The sequence below is a fragment of the Dufourea novaeangliae genome, unplaced genomic scaffold, assembly GCF_001272555.1.
Source record: "Dufourea novaeangliae isolate 0120121106 unplaced genomic scaffold, ASM127255v1 scaffold21, whole genome shotgun sequence".
Classification (NCBI taxonomy): Eukaryota; Metazoa; Arthropoda; class Insecta; order Hymenoptera; family Halictidae; genus Dufourea; species Dufourea novaeangliae.
Window position 1 is genome coordinate 896603 of NW_015373910.1, and position 14801 is coordinate 911403.

General features: G+C 35.5%; 1 protein-coding gene across 1 annotated transcript; it reads left to right on the top strand.

The window, feature by feature from the left end:
- Positions 1-554: 554 nt before the first annotated feature.
- LOC107193967 (acetylcholine receptor subunit beta-like 1) lies at positions 555-3774 on the top strand. The gene is made up of 5 exons (XM_015583508.1): positions 555-612; positions 707-843; positions 1602-1756; positions 2360-3404; positions 3610-3774. The coding sequence occupies exons 1-5, from the start codon at positions 555-557 to the stop codon at positions 3772-3774; spliced, it is 1560 nt and encodes a 519-aa protein (XP_015438994.1).
- Positions 3775-14801: the final 11027 nt, after the last annotated feature.

A 14801-nucleotide genomic window follows, 5' to 3' on the forward strand; every position in this document is an offset into this window, starting at 1 on the left:
TGAATGAAATATATATCGGTAACGTCGGGTATTGACACTAAAATGGTAAGGGGGCTTCTGACGCCCTCGAATCATGGGACAGAAAATTACATTGCATGTTAGGTCTATTCTTGTATCTCGTCTGTGCCCGAACTTGTCCAGAATCCCTCGATAAAGCAGATCATGGAGTCCCTTAGACATCATCTGGGATGCGCGTCTGTGTTCCTCCCCCACGAGGAACCCATCCCAGTCAACCCCTAAACTCTGAACCCCAAAAGGCACCCTAGTCGCACGTATCAAAGTGTAAATTGTCCCTCTATCAAGTGAAACGTGAATTTTTCACGGAAAGTGACGAATACGGGAACAGAATAAGAGAAGAGACATCAAGTTCATAGTAAAACTTCGAAGAAGGTTATTAATTAATTCCAAGAGAATGGAGCAGGGTGTGTGCCGGCGGATCGGGCGGCAAGAAAGGAAATGCACTTATTGGCCAGCGTCTGCGTACTCATATTGATCTGCGGCGGTGGCCGTGGAGTAAGGGTGTCTGCGGGTGGGACACCTGAAACCTGCCCAAAATGCATTTTTGTTTGCGGCTCGCGCGTTTCCTTCTGATCTCCGCGGTATTTTGCATCGGTAAGAAATCATCGTGTCGTTCACACAATTGGTGATAAATTTCTCCGATCGGTAGTGTAATCTCGGTGTTGTATTAATCATCATCGCTTCTCAGGTCTCTGCTCTGAAGATGAGGAGAGGTTGGTCCGTGATCTGTTTAGGGGATACAACAAACTCATTAGACCTGTTCAGAATATGACGGAGAAAGTGCACGTAAACTTTGGCCTGGCTTTCGTGCAGCTGATCAACGTGGTGAGGTTTTTCGATCATTATTCTGGTTTTCCTCCGAAATGCTTTGTCACTGAACGTAATCATTTCACGCCTAGATTTTTAAAATGTTTTCCTAAATTATTATTTATTACCGGATAGAGGTATTAATTGTTTGAATTATTTGCATATTTTGCGATAGTTTACTCTTGTAGCAATACAGAGAGACTCGTACAATTTTTTACGCGCATTTGGAATAGATGTAAATGAGAAAAATTTTGTATTCTTTTGCATGCTATTCTGTTCGATGTATTTACTTTCGTCACAATTGATCTACGATTTAATCGAATATAAATGAGAAAAATCTGGTAAGAATGAGAAAATCATTGTAATATTTTCATTTCCTAAAAAATTCCGAAACGACCTATTTAATATAATAATGACAATTCTTAACTCAAATCTACTTGTTAGTTCGTCTTATCATGTTTAACGTTCGAGAACTAGTGTTTCAAGTTAGGTCATCAACATTCTCTACCATATTTGTTATTCAGAATTATTCATATTAACAATTTGAGTTATTCTCGACTATAGTTCGTTTAATCCAAGTTAGAATTCAATAACGAGAATGAAAACATACATTCTCCTACATGCTTATTGCAAAGGTAATTAAATAATTATTATTTCCAAACATAAACTTATATAAATAAAACCAGGCGAAAATGTTATTGTAAATTAATTAACAAGATCTACGCATATAAGCAAATTAATATTAATGTTACATAGTAATAACAATGGTTTTCTAGAATGAGAAAAATCAGATCATGAAATCGAACGTGTGGTTAAGATTTATCTGGACGGATTACCAGTTGCAATGGGACGAAGCGGATTATGGCGGAATTGGGGTTCTCAGATTGCCACCCGACAAAGTTTGGAAACCAGATATTGTATTATTTAATAAGTACGTATAAAATTATTTAAAATCTATGATTCTTACATTTATAGTATTTGTGGTAGTTTTCGAAAATTTTTTAATAGACATAGATTTCAATAATTGAAAATTTCCAGAAGTGGTAATGATAATTTCACTAGAATGACATACCTTAGTACGATGTTATGTTACAACTACATTTATCTAAATATCTAATAAGATTATACAGGGTACACTGATAACAGAAATTTTTGTAGTTTATGTTTATTATTAATTATTATTATTAATATTATTAATTTTGATCATTTTCAGATTTAACATTACTATTACATTATTGTATTCTTACGTTTACACCGAAATTTATAAAGATTATAAATTCCTGTATAACTAAACTATACAAATTATGAATTATAACGTTCTCGCAGTAAAAAAAAACACATTAATTATACTAGTTTCTAATATTCCGTACCTCCGACCTCTTTTTGATCATAAAATTACTATGTCAACATATTTCCGTGCACTCAGAGACTCTCAACTATAAAGGTCACCTGTAAATTTAATTGACTCACCTCTGCACCGAATCTTCTACGTAAAACATGACCCAAATAATTTAACACCTTGACCCATTTTCAGCGCCGACGGTAACTACGAAGTACGTTACAAAAGCAACGTCCTGATTTATCCAAACGGCGACGTCCTTTGGGTGCCTCCAGCGATCTATCAGAGTTCCTGTACCATCGACGTCACGTACTTTCCCTTCGATCAACAGACCTGCATCATGAAATTTGGATCTTGGACCTTCAACGGTGACCAAGTGTCTCTGGCTCTGTACAACAACAAGAACTTCGTGGACCTGTCCGATTATTGGAAAAGCGGTACATGGGACATAATCAACGTCCCTGCGTATTTAAATACCTACCAGGGTGACTTTCCAACGGAAACAGACATCACCTTTTATATCATAATCAGACGCAAAACTCTATTCTACACGGTGAACTTGATCCTACCAACAGTTCTGATCTCCTTCCTTTGCGTATTGGTCTTCTATCTGCCCGCCGAAGCTGGCGAAAAAGTGACACTGGGCATTAGCATTCTCCTCTCGTTGGTCGTGTTTCTGTTGCTGGTCAGCAAGATCCTGCCACCGACGTCCCTCGTGCTCCCATTGATCGCCAAGTACCTTCTGTTCACCTTCATTATGAATACCGTCAGTATTCTGGTAACCGTTATCATCATCAACTGGAACTTCCGTGGACCCAGGACGCACAGGATGCCACAGTTGATCAGAAAAATCTTCCTCAAGTACCTGCCAACCATACTGCTGATGAGGAGACCCAAGAAGACCAGACTCCGATGGATGATGGAGATCCCGAACGTGACCTTACCGACGTCAACTTACTCTGGCAGCCCGACAGAGCTTCCGAAACATCTACCAGCCTCTTTGGCCAAGTCGAAGATGGAGGTGATGGAACTGTCCGATTTACATCATCCTAATTGTAAAATCAACAGGAAGGTTCATCATACCACCAGCGGTTCGAGCGCTGCTGGCGGAGAGGGACTGACTGATAGAAGAGGATCTGAAAGCTCGGATTCGGTGCTACTCAGTCCGGAAGCTAGCAAAGCTACCGAGGCTGTCGAGTTTATTGCTGAACACTTGAGGAACGAAGATTTGTACATACAGGTGAGATACAATCAATCGGAAGCTCAGTATTCTCCTCCTTTAGCCATGATTTGTCGACCTTATTATAGTCACATCGCCATATCCATCATGTCCATAAAATTTATATATTTTATTACAATGTTTTTATCCTTTTCGTTTGTCTATTTCTTGAGACGTTTCTTTAGTTTCAAGAGGAATATTAAACAAGTTTGCTTTGTTTTTGCAGACAAGGGAAGATTGGAAGTACGTAGCGATGGTGATCGATCGGTTACAGCTTTACATTTTTTTCATCGTAACAACAGCGGGTACCATCGGGATCCTAATGGACGCGCCGCATATATTCGAGTACGTGGACCAGGACCGTATTATAGAGATCTATCGTGGAAAGTAATATCCACGAAATTTAGCAAATTACAAATGGCGTGCCATCCTCGCAATAATTTTCTTCCGATTTAAGTAACGTTATCATAATTTATCGAATATCATTCTTATATTTAGACACAAGTTAATCCTGACTTGAATCAAATACTTTTGCGATTTAATATTCAACCGTGTGGTCGAATAATCGAAATCTTATTTTAAATTATCGAAAAATGTAAGAAACCTGAGATACCGAATCGATAATTTACGTTATTTTTATTCTTAAAATTCGATTCACTATACTATTCTTCCGTCTAACACACGCATAACACTCCTTTCATGAGCCGATCACGTCATGAAAGTCGGAACACAAACGCTCAGCATTTCTCATCGATCATTTGTAACAATCGATCGTTTCTTCGTTTTATACTCGTGAACGACTATCAGCGTCAAAGGATCGCAATTTTATGAATTCGTCAGGAAACAAAGCTCAATGGCACTCGTTGCATAGGAACGTACCACTTAAATTAATTAAACTAAGCGTTAGAGTATCGCCAACGTACCGGATCCATTTGAATTCCGTTTCTCTTCCGTTAAGATCCAAGTTTTCCCAAAATTAAACACCTTTCACAGCGTCGTTTACAGCTGCCTCCGCGATTGATTGTCTTCCTTCGAAACCTTTGTCCCAAGCACACGCTGAAATGGGTGCGGCTTGAAACGCAAATGAAAGAAAGAAAAAAAAAAAAACGAAATAAATAAACCACTTAGGTATCCATCGTGGAATTAATGTCCATTGGTCGCGCGTCATAGATGAGTAACTTGGTTGATATCAGGAAACGGATACACATAGAGCGTAGATATCAAATAATTTTGATATTAATCGTGCGAAATACCGTTGCCATTATTATAATCTAGCGGGGCCCGTGGTTGAATAAACACGTCCCGATACAATGCCCGGGGGGCCGTGACGAATCCATTCACCGACTGGCAGATGTATTTCAATTTTTCGGCGGCTTTGCGATTTTATCAGGATCGATTTCGGTAAAAATGACTGGCTAGACAGTTTTATTTTAAGGACAATAATCGAATGTTGTATTGTCTGGTCGATCGAGATTGACCCCCCAACTTTCATGTGCAAGAAATCACGCGGTGGACCGTATTAATGACCACCGTGGCTAACAGTTTGAATGAATGTTCTCTTAATTCGAGCGGCGTTTCTTCTGCTGACATTCTTTTGCTTTCAGCTTACTTATGTAACATCTACTGCTTTACAACTTGATTGACCAGACAATACGATGTAAATTACGATATAGGTATTATTTTCGGAGGCCATTTTTCATGGTCTCTCTTTATTTTCAGAATTATTGAAATACCGAAATTATGGAAAAAAAATGTGAAATACTTAGTTGAGCAATCATTCCCACATGTGATGGATAGCAAAACATTACACTGGTCTCTTAGAGATTCGTTGAAGTAATTTATTTTATTAAGTAAATGTAGAAATTTCGTTGGTGTAACTTCTTGAACGATGCAGTGTTTTAAATTTTCAGATAAATGTTACGAAAAATTGTCTTTGCAACGTATTACGTACAAAATAATTTACTTTACCTCCAAAACTATTTCGTTTTTTTTAAATACTGACTTATCAAAGAAATGAAAATGTAGAACAGTCCATTCATTCCATGACAAATTACAAACGATATTTACTTTTAATGTTCAAAAACTATTTTAATTTCATAACTGACATTTTTATCCTTCAATTTATTTCTTAACTTTATTGGTGTGTAATAATATCCTTCATAAATTCTTCAATTGTCTCCTCACGGAATGTTCGAACCTGCTCAATTTTTTCGACCCACGTTTCGACTGTGCCGCTTCTTTATGTTTCCCAAACGAAGAACAATTGAACAAAATTTCGTACAACATTTGCTAATACGAAAAGCGCACATTAGAAGTACAATGTCACGGCCCCGCGATTAAGAAATCGTTATAAATGAAATGATAACAAGATAAATAAATTGTATCGTACATCAATATACGAAGATATCATAGTCACACTACATGTATATTGTGCAGAAGATTGTTAAACGGTCATGTTTTCTCTACTAGAACGTTTGCTCCACTTGCAAAGAATGTTTATGGTTGCTCGTTAAAGATCGTTGAGTTTCACGTACATATTGCCTACAGTTGTGCCTCGCGAATCAGCCCGTTGTTACGAGTGATGTTATTGTATATATTATAAAAGAAGCTTTTCGTTTCTTCTTACGGGAAATCTCCATCATGGTCCAAAGAAAGCGTGGCAATTTTAAACGGTAAACCTTTTTCATTTAACGTCGACGGCTCGAAGGAATCATTCCAAAGTAATTGCATGTCGTTTTGATAATTTTATACTCGAGAATCAATTGCTAATCGAATGGAAGTTCAAATAACCGTTATTTAGACCTTACCGAATGTCTAATCGTAAATGTCAACGCGACGATAAATTCTGTCGATAGAGCGACAACGAAGAACATCGATTTGGCGTGTATGTTAAAAATATTGAAAAAAAAAAAAGAAAGCCATGTTTTTCACGAAACTCATCGAACGTTTGGGATTCGTTCTCCTCGTCGCTTCTACGACAACACGACGTGTGTGTGTGTATGTATATGAAAACACTGCCCACGATTAGAATGACGAATTAATTCCTTGATAGAGCGACACGTGTCTTCCTTGAACAAGATACAATAACTAGAATTTAGTCCCCCGAGAGTGGAGTAACTAGATGATGCTTATTCATTTCTATACCATTTACTTCTATATATTTTATAGCGTTGTTCACCCGAGAATGAGAAGGATGATTGTGTATGAGAATCAATACGAGGCGACTTTACGAACACGTTGGAGCTCAAGTGCAATTGAAGGTGTCAGTTCTTTATGCGATACGAATGAAACATGATTATAACGATACTGAGAACTATGTCCTTTAACGTTGTGAACTCGTTAATATTTAAGTGACACCATTCGCTGCTGTGGAACTGGTTTCCTAAGAGTGAATATTTTGTCCTTAACAGAATTTTTAAAATGGAAAAAGTGAAATTCATATATTTTAGATACAATGAGTTTTCGTAATCGTACGGTGAAAAATTAAGAGCAATAGCAAGGTTTGTTTTCCTGCAAGAAAATCGTGAACATAACGTCGGTGTCGCGGTTCTGGTGATTTCAATGCTTGGTAATAAGATGTTCCCTTACACAAACCGCTAACACATTGTCCAAGTGACATAACCTACATTTATTATTGTTTAATGAAGTGAAGTATGCGTTGAAGTAATTAAATAATATCAGTTATTAATCATTATTAATGGAGATTTGAATGTATCTAATACGACATTTGTGAAATGTTCTCGGTAAAGTTTTGATCATTTTCATTCGAGTTGTAGTAAACGCAAACGTTTACAGTAAGTTTTGAAATTCAAAAGTAACGCGTCTTCGTTACTGACATCTTCAATTAACCCTAGGATACTAATACAAGTAATTTTTACGTTTATTACGTTTTTTAAACGTCTTCTCGACATTGATGTCAAATTTAACGACATCTGATTAGTTTAAAAAAAAAGTGTAATAATTATTATAAACGCATACATTTATAATTGTTATAAATAATAGTAATAAATGCCACCATAAAAAAGCATTAGATTTTCGGCATTAATATTACTTTATATTCATAGGAATTAAAAATCGATCGTTTCAATATGTAGTGCATGTGCTTGTTAAATTGAATTTTTTACTGGATAAAATTTATTTCCATTGTTAAAATATTTATTTTCAATCAATTAAATGCCGATACATCTGTCTGACTGGGGAAGTTTCAATTTTCGTATAATAAATGGAATCCTAATATTCTTTTATTCAAAATAAGTGTATTTAATTACGCACATACAATTGGCAATAATTTATGTAAGAATTCTCATATTGATTCTCATATACAGCTTCTAAACCCTCGTTCTATGTTAGATGTAAACGTAATTGTTTGAGGTTAATGTTGACATAAAATAAATCGAATGTTCTACTAGCGTTGCAACAATCAATGGAATGTTTTGAAATTCGTTGGACAAACGTGCGTCGTCGATAAAGCGTGAAAAGCACTGGTCGGTAAATAATTTTGCTTATTTCTTCCAATTAAAGTAAACAAATCTTATATATTCTGCACAATTGAAACCAAATGTTAACGTTAAGTATTTACTAATTTAAAAAAGATAAGGAACAACGTTTGATGCGTTTAAACAACTGAATTACAATTTTTTTACGTTGGAAAACAGAATTTATTATATTTTATTAAAGAGTATTACGATACTCGTAAATACAAATTGTTAGAATATTAAGAACTGTTTGAAATAGATTTATACATATATACATACATACATATAATAAATTGTGCTGCATTATCTCTTCAAGGTGCCAGAAGATTAATTAGTTTATCGTACGTTTATTGAGTTTTGCGAAATCTGTTCCACTAGGTAAATATGTAATTTAATTTATTTTCTTGAATTCTTTACAAAAGGATTGAAATTGGAGGTTAATTCTCGAAAATGAGATCTGAAAATTTTTAGGTACTCTCAGCAAATGTTTAAATAGTACAATACAACCGTACCCTTTATAATCGTAGTTGAATCTCTTGTCTACTAGAGAAAAGGATGATCGTGTCAGCGAATGTACATTAATTTATCTTTACTTTGTATGTAAGGAATAAGGGTCAAAAAAGTTTGTTGGGACGGAAATTTGTACTTTAGTATGCATGTGAAGCGCCGCGAATATGTTCATGCAAAACATTGATTTCTCATTGGTAGATATAATATTAAGATAGATCGTTAGGTAGTTCTTTTTACAAGGAAATAAAGAATATTAAACGAATCGAGGTTTTCCGTTATTTCGCGTTGTAAATCTTCCTCACAATAGTGTTCCTGTTATTTCTTATTGTACTTGGTTAAAAATCTTTTCAACAAAAGTATTTGAATAGAAGATTATCAATATCCTTTATTTCATAAAAATGCTTCTTCGTTTATTTATAAACACGTTAGACGAAGATAGGCAAACCCTATTACTAAATTTACTTGAAGATTTTTTAACTGTATTATTCCTTTACTAAAGAGACGCTGGAATGTTAATCGTAAATTTGATCTTGATCAATAAAAATATTCTGTGAAAAATGTTTCCTACGTTTTTAATTCTAGAAGAAAAAATGTCATTACATTTATTTACGAAATGAAACCATATGCATGTGTTATGTTCATCGAAATATAATGTCAATACGTAAAACTTAAAATTCTTGACGTTTAAGTAAAAGTTAACAAATCTCGTTTGATTTTACAAAGGTGATTTATGAATGAAATTTACCATCTTAAAACATCTTTGAGGGTTTATTTAAAAATGAAAAATACTTATTTTTTACGATTTGTATGTTTCTGTTTTACGTATTGATTAAATTTAAAGAATACTGTATGTTAGGTGTACAGAAAATTACACAACTAAATAACAAAGTCAACTGTAAATTAAATAAATATTCTACTTTTGTGAAATAAAATTATAATCTAACAGTCTTATGCAACCGGACGAGCATGGTCGGCCAATGAAAGTGAAGAAGAAGGAAATGGAAGACGTTTATTTTCATTTCATTTATTTCAACAATTTCATAATAACGTAATAATGTTAATAATATTACAATGCGGCGATTATGTGCTCACCAGTTAACAGGGATTTTCATATCGATCAACGTTTCTGCCTCGAAAAAGAGCCCAGCGTAGAAATATAACAAATTTATTATTATTCTTATTCTTAATATTATTATTATTATATATTAGTATTTTTACCTTATTTAACGTTCTTCAATATGAATTTACTAATATCAGGCCAGGCTGTTGTCGAGGCATAATTAAAAATCAAGTGAGATCGAGGGTGAGTCAGTTCAATTGCATCGTCCCACCAGGGTCTACGGAAAAGGGAGTATCTTTTTCAATATTTTATTTTCCTTTCTTTCTCAGGTTTGTTTTCTGTTTTTTTTTTCTTGTTTCTTCCTATAATTTGCAAAGTAACGCAAATATTTTATTTCATCTTTCTCTCTCTCTCTCTCTCTCTCTCTCTCTCTCTCTCTCTCTCGCACACTTTCCTGCTCTCACTCTTCACCTTCATTTTTACGTTCTTTCTCTCTATCTCTCTCTTTCACTCTCACTCTCACTCTCACTCGGTATATTCATCGTTTAATATACTCGCACGGAATTATTATTCTAGCTTCGTAACGACTTCGACGACTGGTGTAACAGTGGACAACAAGAGAGACAATTCTTCGTTAAAATATAATTATATAGGAAGAAAAAATGGGCACGGGCAGAGAAGAAATAGATTCGTGCGGTTTCGTATCTACAAAACGGTCTCATTGTCGTGTTATCCGGTCAGTTTCAGTGAACTTTCGCCATCACACCCTGTCCTCCCCTAACCGCCATCTTGCATTCGCCTCTCGTACGCACCCGGCTTCGTTAAGTTCAATAGGTTACTCGGAGATAAGTTAGTTTAGTAGCTTTTTCCATTCTTTACAGTTTAGAGAAAGTTATGATCTTCGATAAAGTTCGACCCTAATTATCTCTAACAGACCTACCTCTGAATCACCCCTATATAATTACTGCTCGAAGTTTATTAACTACACCACTATCGATTACAGGCTAGCCTTTAATATTCGGTTAATCGATTATTGATTCATTTAGTTTAGTTTATGTCACCTCGGTTGCGCGGGTGTGTATGTATATATGTATTCGTGTGTCTGTTACGCGTGTGTGTATTACGAATATGACTTTAGCATTCGATATTTTAAATATGTATCGATTATGTTTAGCGGTACACGTTTAACAATTTCGTTTCATTTTTTTTGGGGGACTTTTTCTTATCTTCGTTTTTTGTTCTGAATTTAGATCGCGTTTCGACCATTACTGCTTCTTTCTTTTCTTTCTTTGTTCACTTTAAATACGGTTAATTATTATTTCTTTCGAAGCACGGACGCTCGTGTCTTTTGTTTTCTACCCTTTCGTCCGACTTAGTTTTCGATCCAGCAATCCTCTACGGAAGGCTCTCGTTTAGCGCAGTGAAACACAGGAGATTAATCTCGATGAGCCATTTCGCAGCGTGGTACCTAAGTTCTCTGCTCCTCGAAACGAAGGGGAACCAGAGTTTGGCTGTCGCGAGTGATTCGACTCGATTTCTCTTTTCGATTGTTACCGCGCTACGAACGTCTCGTTGTAAAAATTCATTTTAAATTCGGCTGGCTGTGACATGTTTCCTCCTTTCATTCTTACTAATTATTATTCTTATCTTTAAACAAATTTTTCGTGATGCTATCGGGAACTGCATCTACCCGGTAATTTTTCGACGACAATCCCCGGCTCTAAGGCTCCTGAACACAATCAAAGTTACGCAATGGTACATTTATATATTCGTGAAAAATCGACAAATAAAATTGTATGCATAATTCTACAATTCTAATCGAACGTTGAATTAGTTTAAATTTATCCATGAAAGTTCGAACAGAACTCTTACTGAACAATAATTTGTTTCTGATTTCGACTGACCCTTTAATTATCGCGTGTGATGCATCAGTGACAAAGAAAAAAAGTTCCTAATTGCCCGGAGATATTCATTGGAAAAGATACTAATTTCATTGAATTAGAATAGATCACTGTCAACATTTTGCTTGTGATAAGAGATATTTAAATCAGCTTTCTTAATTTTATTAATCTCTTTTAACACGTATTAAACAAATCTGCCCCACATTCACTCTTCGCAAACGAATTTATTTTTATTTTTTGTTAATCGAATTTATGTTTTATTCAGAAGTTAATGACTTGACAATTTTCTTAATAAAATATTCACTGAGCTTAGTATCTTTCAGGAAACAAGTTCTTACGTACATATTAATTCTTTTAATACAAATATCTATCAAGTCAGCGAAATATAGAAAATGGAGGGTCGTAAAGATCCAGTAAATTCTAAGAGGAAACTGTAGAAATTCTACCAGAGAATTTCCTTTGCAAATAATATTTCGCACGATCGTACAGTAATTTCACTATATTCTTCAGGAAATCCGTTTTCCATTCATAATTCAGTATACCTACTGTTTCGTCGGGAAATTCAAATACAGGAAAAGCAATATGTTCGACTAATTATTTAAATTCACCTAATTTCCTGTTATATCACCCGTTCCTCGCGAGCTCAACAAATATTTCTTAATATCCTACAATTAGGACAAAAATAGGAACACCCTCGGTATATTTGAAAGTGCTACAATATGTATCAGCTGCAAGATGTTTAGTTAATTATATCCACGTAACACACATTAATTACAAAATGTTTTATTCATATTGCTTGCCACCGAGGGCTTTACTTCCTTTTAAAAATGATCGTTCGACAACCGCGTACCCGCTAACAGGGAGTAAAATTACTTCCTAATTAAAGTACAACGTAATTGTCGCTTCGCGCTTCTCTCTGACAATTATACAAGCGATGCCAGTATTTACCAAATATTTATCAACGTTTCCTTTCACGGTAAACGCTGGACATTGTAAAGTACAATTTTCTAACACGTTCTTTATCGTCGCCTCATGCCCCCAAGGAACATCGAATCGAACCGAAATAACAAGCCACTGCCAATATTTGTCCTTCCCTACAAAAATATCGGAAAATAGAGAACGTTTTATTGGCAACCGCTTGGAAACCCTTCGAATCGATAATAATCGCCGTGCTGCGACTACACGTACAAACAAGTTACGCGATTTATATCACTACGCCCACATGATTCGAGCCGACCGAACTCGTCTCCGTCATACGGCCTTAAAATGTTAGAACAAGTTGCTTAACAATCTCGTCTAATGTACAAGTCGTTCAGTTTCAGTCGTCACGAGCGAATCCATAAGCATCGTTGGCGAAGGGTAAATCTTTTCGAAATCTTTGACCTGACCTCGAGCCGATTCGAAATTTATTTTAAATGTATGAATCGCGAAATACTGAAAGCTTTAATAGAAATTAATAGAAGCTTCATTTTTCTTTAGACGTTTATATTAATTTCTATAAAATGGAATGCTAAGAACCTGATACTTTTTAGTTTTTGTGAAATTGAAGTCTCGATTATGCCGGAGTTATATGTACTATTAAGGAAAATTTATGTTCAAAATCACAGAGAATTATGTAAAATATTACGATTATTCGAATTCTGTAAATTCTGCTGATCTATTAATTACTTTACATATTAATTACTTTTTGAACAAATATATTTACATTGATTGGAAACACGTTGATCTGTTAATCAAATATAATAATCCAGGCCTCAATGGAATAATTAAGGTACATACAAGATGCAATGTAATTTCATATGGAAAAAATTTGCTTACTTTTTTCGATATCTCCAAATTCTGTTAATAATATCGTGAGACCCACTGCGTCATTTAATTTAAAGAATTTAGAATAAAACTACAATGACTCTGCCTTCGTTTAACCAAAATATATATTGAAAAAAAATAGTTTCAACGTCTTTTTATCATTTTATACTTTGCCTTAATTCCATACGTTTCAATTATTAGACAAATTTTTATTGAATAATCTTACTATCTTACACATAAAATTGAATAATATTTCAGGGGTACAAATTATATTTTCAATTTTCTGATACGTTCATATAAAAGACAACGTATACTACATTGTATCTTGTATGAAACATACATATCGTTCATTTTAGTTTAATCACAATATCCATTTCATGTCTCACTTAATAAGGCCATTGTCAATGAAATTAAAATGCTGGTGGTTTCCAGTCTGGTTTGTTTAGATCAACATAAATAGAGTTCCATTTCTATTAATTTGTTATCCTCGGAAAATGAGTTCACCACGAAGAACCGCGCTCTGGGGCTTAAAGGAAACCGTGAAAACCGAGGCCAGGTCGAAAGAAAGCCGTTCTTTACCTTTCAACGGCCGTCTACCCCTTCCTTCACTAATTAAGCGTTTGCTCGGTCTCAGACTCGATAAATTACGTTTGTAAGATCGCTAAAAATTTGGCACTTGAACGTTGCGTGTCCGCTAATCGTTTGTCCTAATTCAAAATTCACGTCGCCTTGAAAATCCGCGGCAGTGTCTCGAAAAACTCTGTTTCGTTACCAACCGTCCCCTCGCAACCGTTTATTCCTATCGTGTCAACAGTGGCTGTCGCTATGATTAAAGATCAAATCAATCGCACGGACAATCGACGCGTGAAGCCTAGTCACAAAACGACGAGTCGACAATCTTATGCTACGTGTCCACGCGAGAGTAGACTCCCACAAGCCGTTTACTCTCGATTTAAAGGCGACATTATTTAAAAACAGTTACTGTAAATTGTCCTGACATCTGATTGGAAAAATATTAATCGAAATATAACATGTATTGGAATCCACAGGTGTACAGCGCAGAAAATAGTTCTTCCACAAGAAACTTCAAATTTTCCTCAAGCTAATCATTTCTTTTGGAGTGGTTTCAAAGTCTGTCTAGTACAAAATTCTACATCGAGGAATAACACTCTCGAATTACCAGGCAGCTCTCCAAGAGTTTCTCACTGGTATCTGTCCACTGGAGAGTTTTCATCGAAACTCTCAAGTGAATACGTAGCATAAAGTTATCCCTTTCAGTCTGTGTCCACAAGAAAGTTCTAATGAAATTCTCATGTGGACACGTAATGTCAGCCAACTTCTCCCACGACTATGGTACTAGAGTGTTTCAGTCAGACTTTGAAGTGAACTCGTAGCATAACCTAGTCTAGTCCTTTAAAGTTTCACGCGATAACCGCGTCGATTTCATCCGGGTTCCGCAATAATACGAATCGGAGAGAAAGAGAGAGAAACGAACGACGATCTTCGGTTTCGTTTCTTGAACGACACACGTTCAAGCGTGAAAATGTCCGCGACTAATCGGCACGGATTATCGTTACGCTGTGTATATAAACAACGGAGGCTGAACGCGAGCGAAAAGTCCTCCTCGCCTTCCGTTCTTCTCTTCTATTTAGTTTTTTCTACACGC

Coding starts and splice junctions, on each gene's coding strand:
- LOC107193967 (XM_015583508.1), top strand. CDS start 555: ATGCATTTTTGTTTGCGGCTCGCGCGTTTCCTTCTGATCTCCGCGGTA. Junction 613..706: donor CTCCGCGGTATTTTGCATCG/GTAAGAAATCAT, acceptor ATCGCTTCTCAG/GTCTCTGCTCTGAAGATGAG. Junction 3,405..3,609: donor ACGAAGATTTGTACATACAG/GTGAGATACAAT, acceptor TTGTTTTTGCAG/ACAAGGGAAGATTGGAAGTA.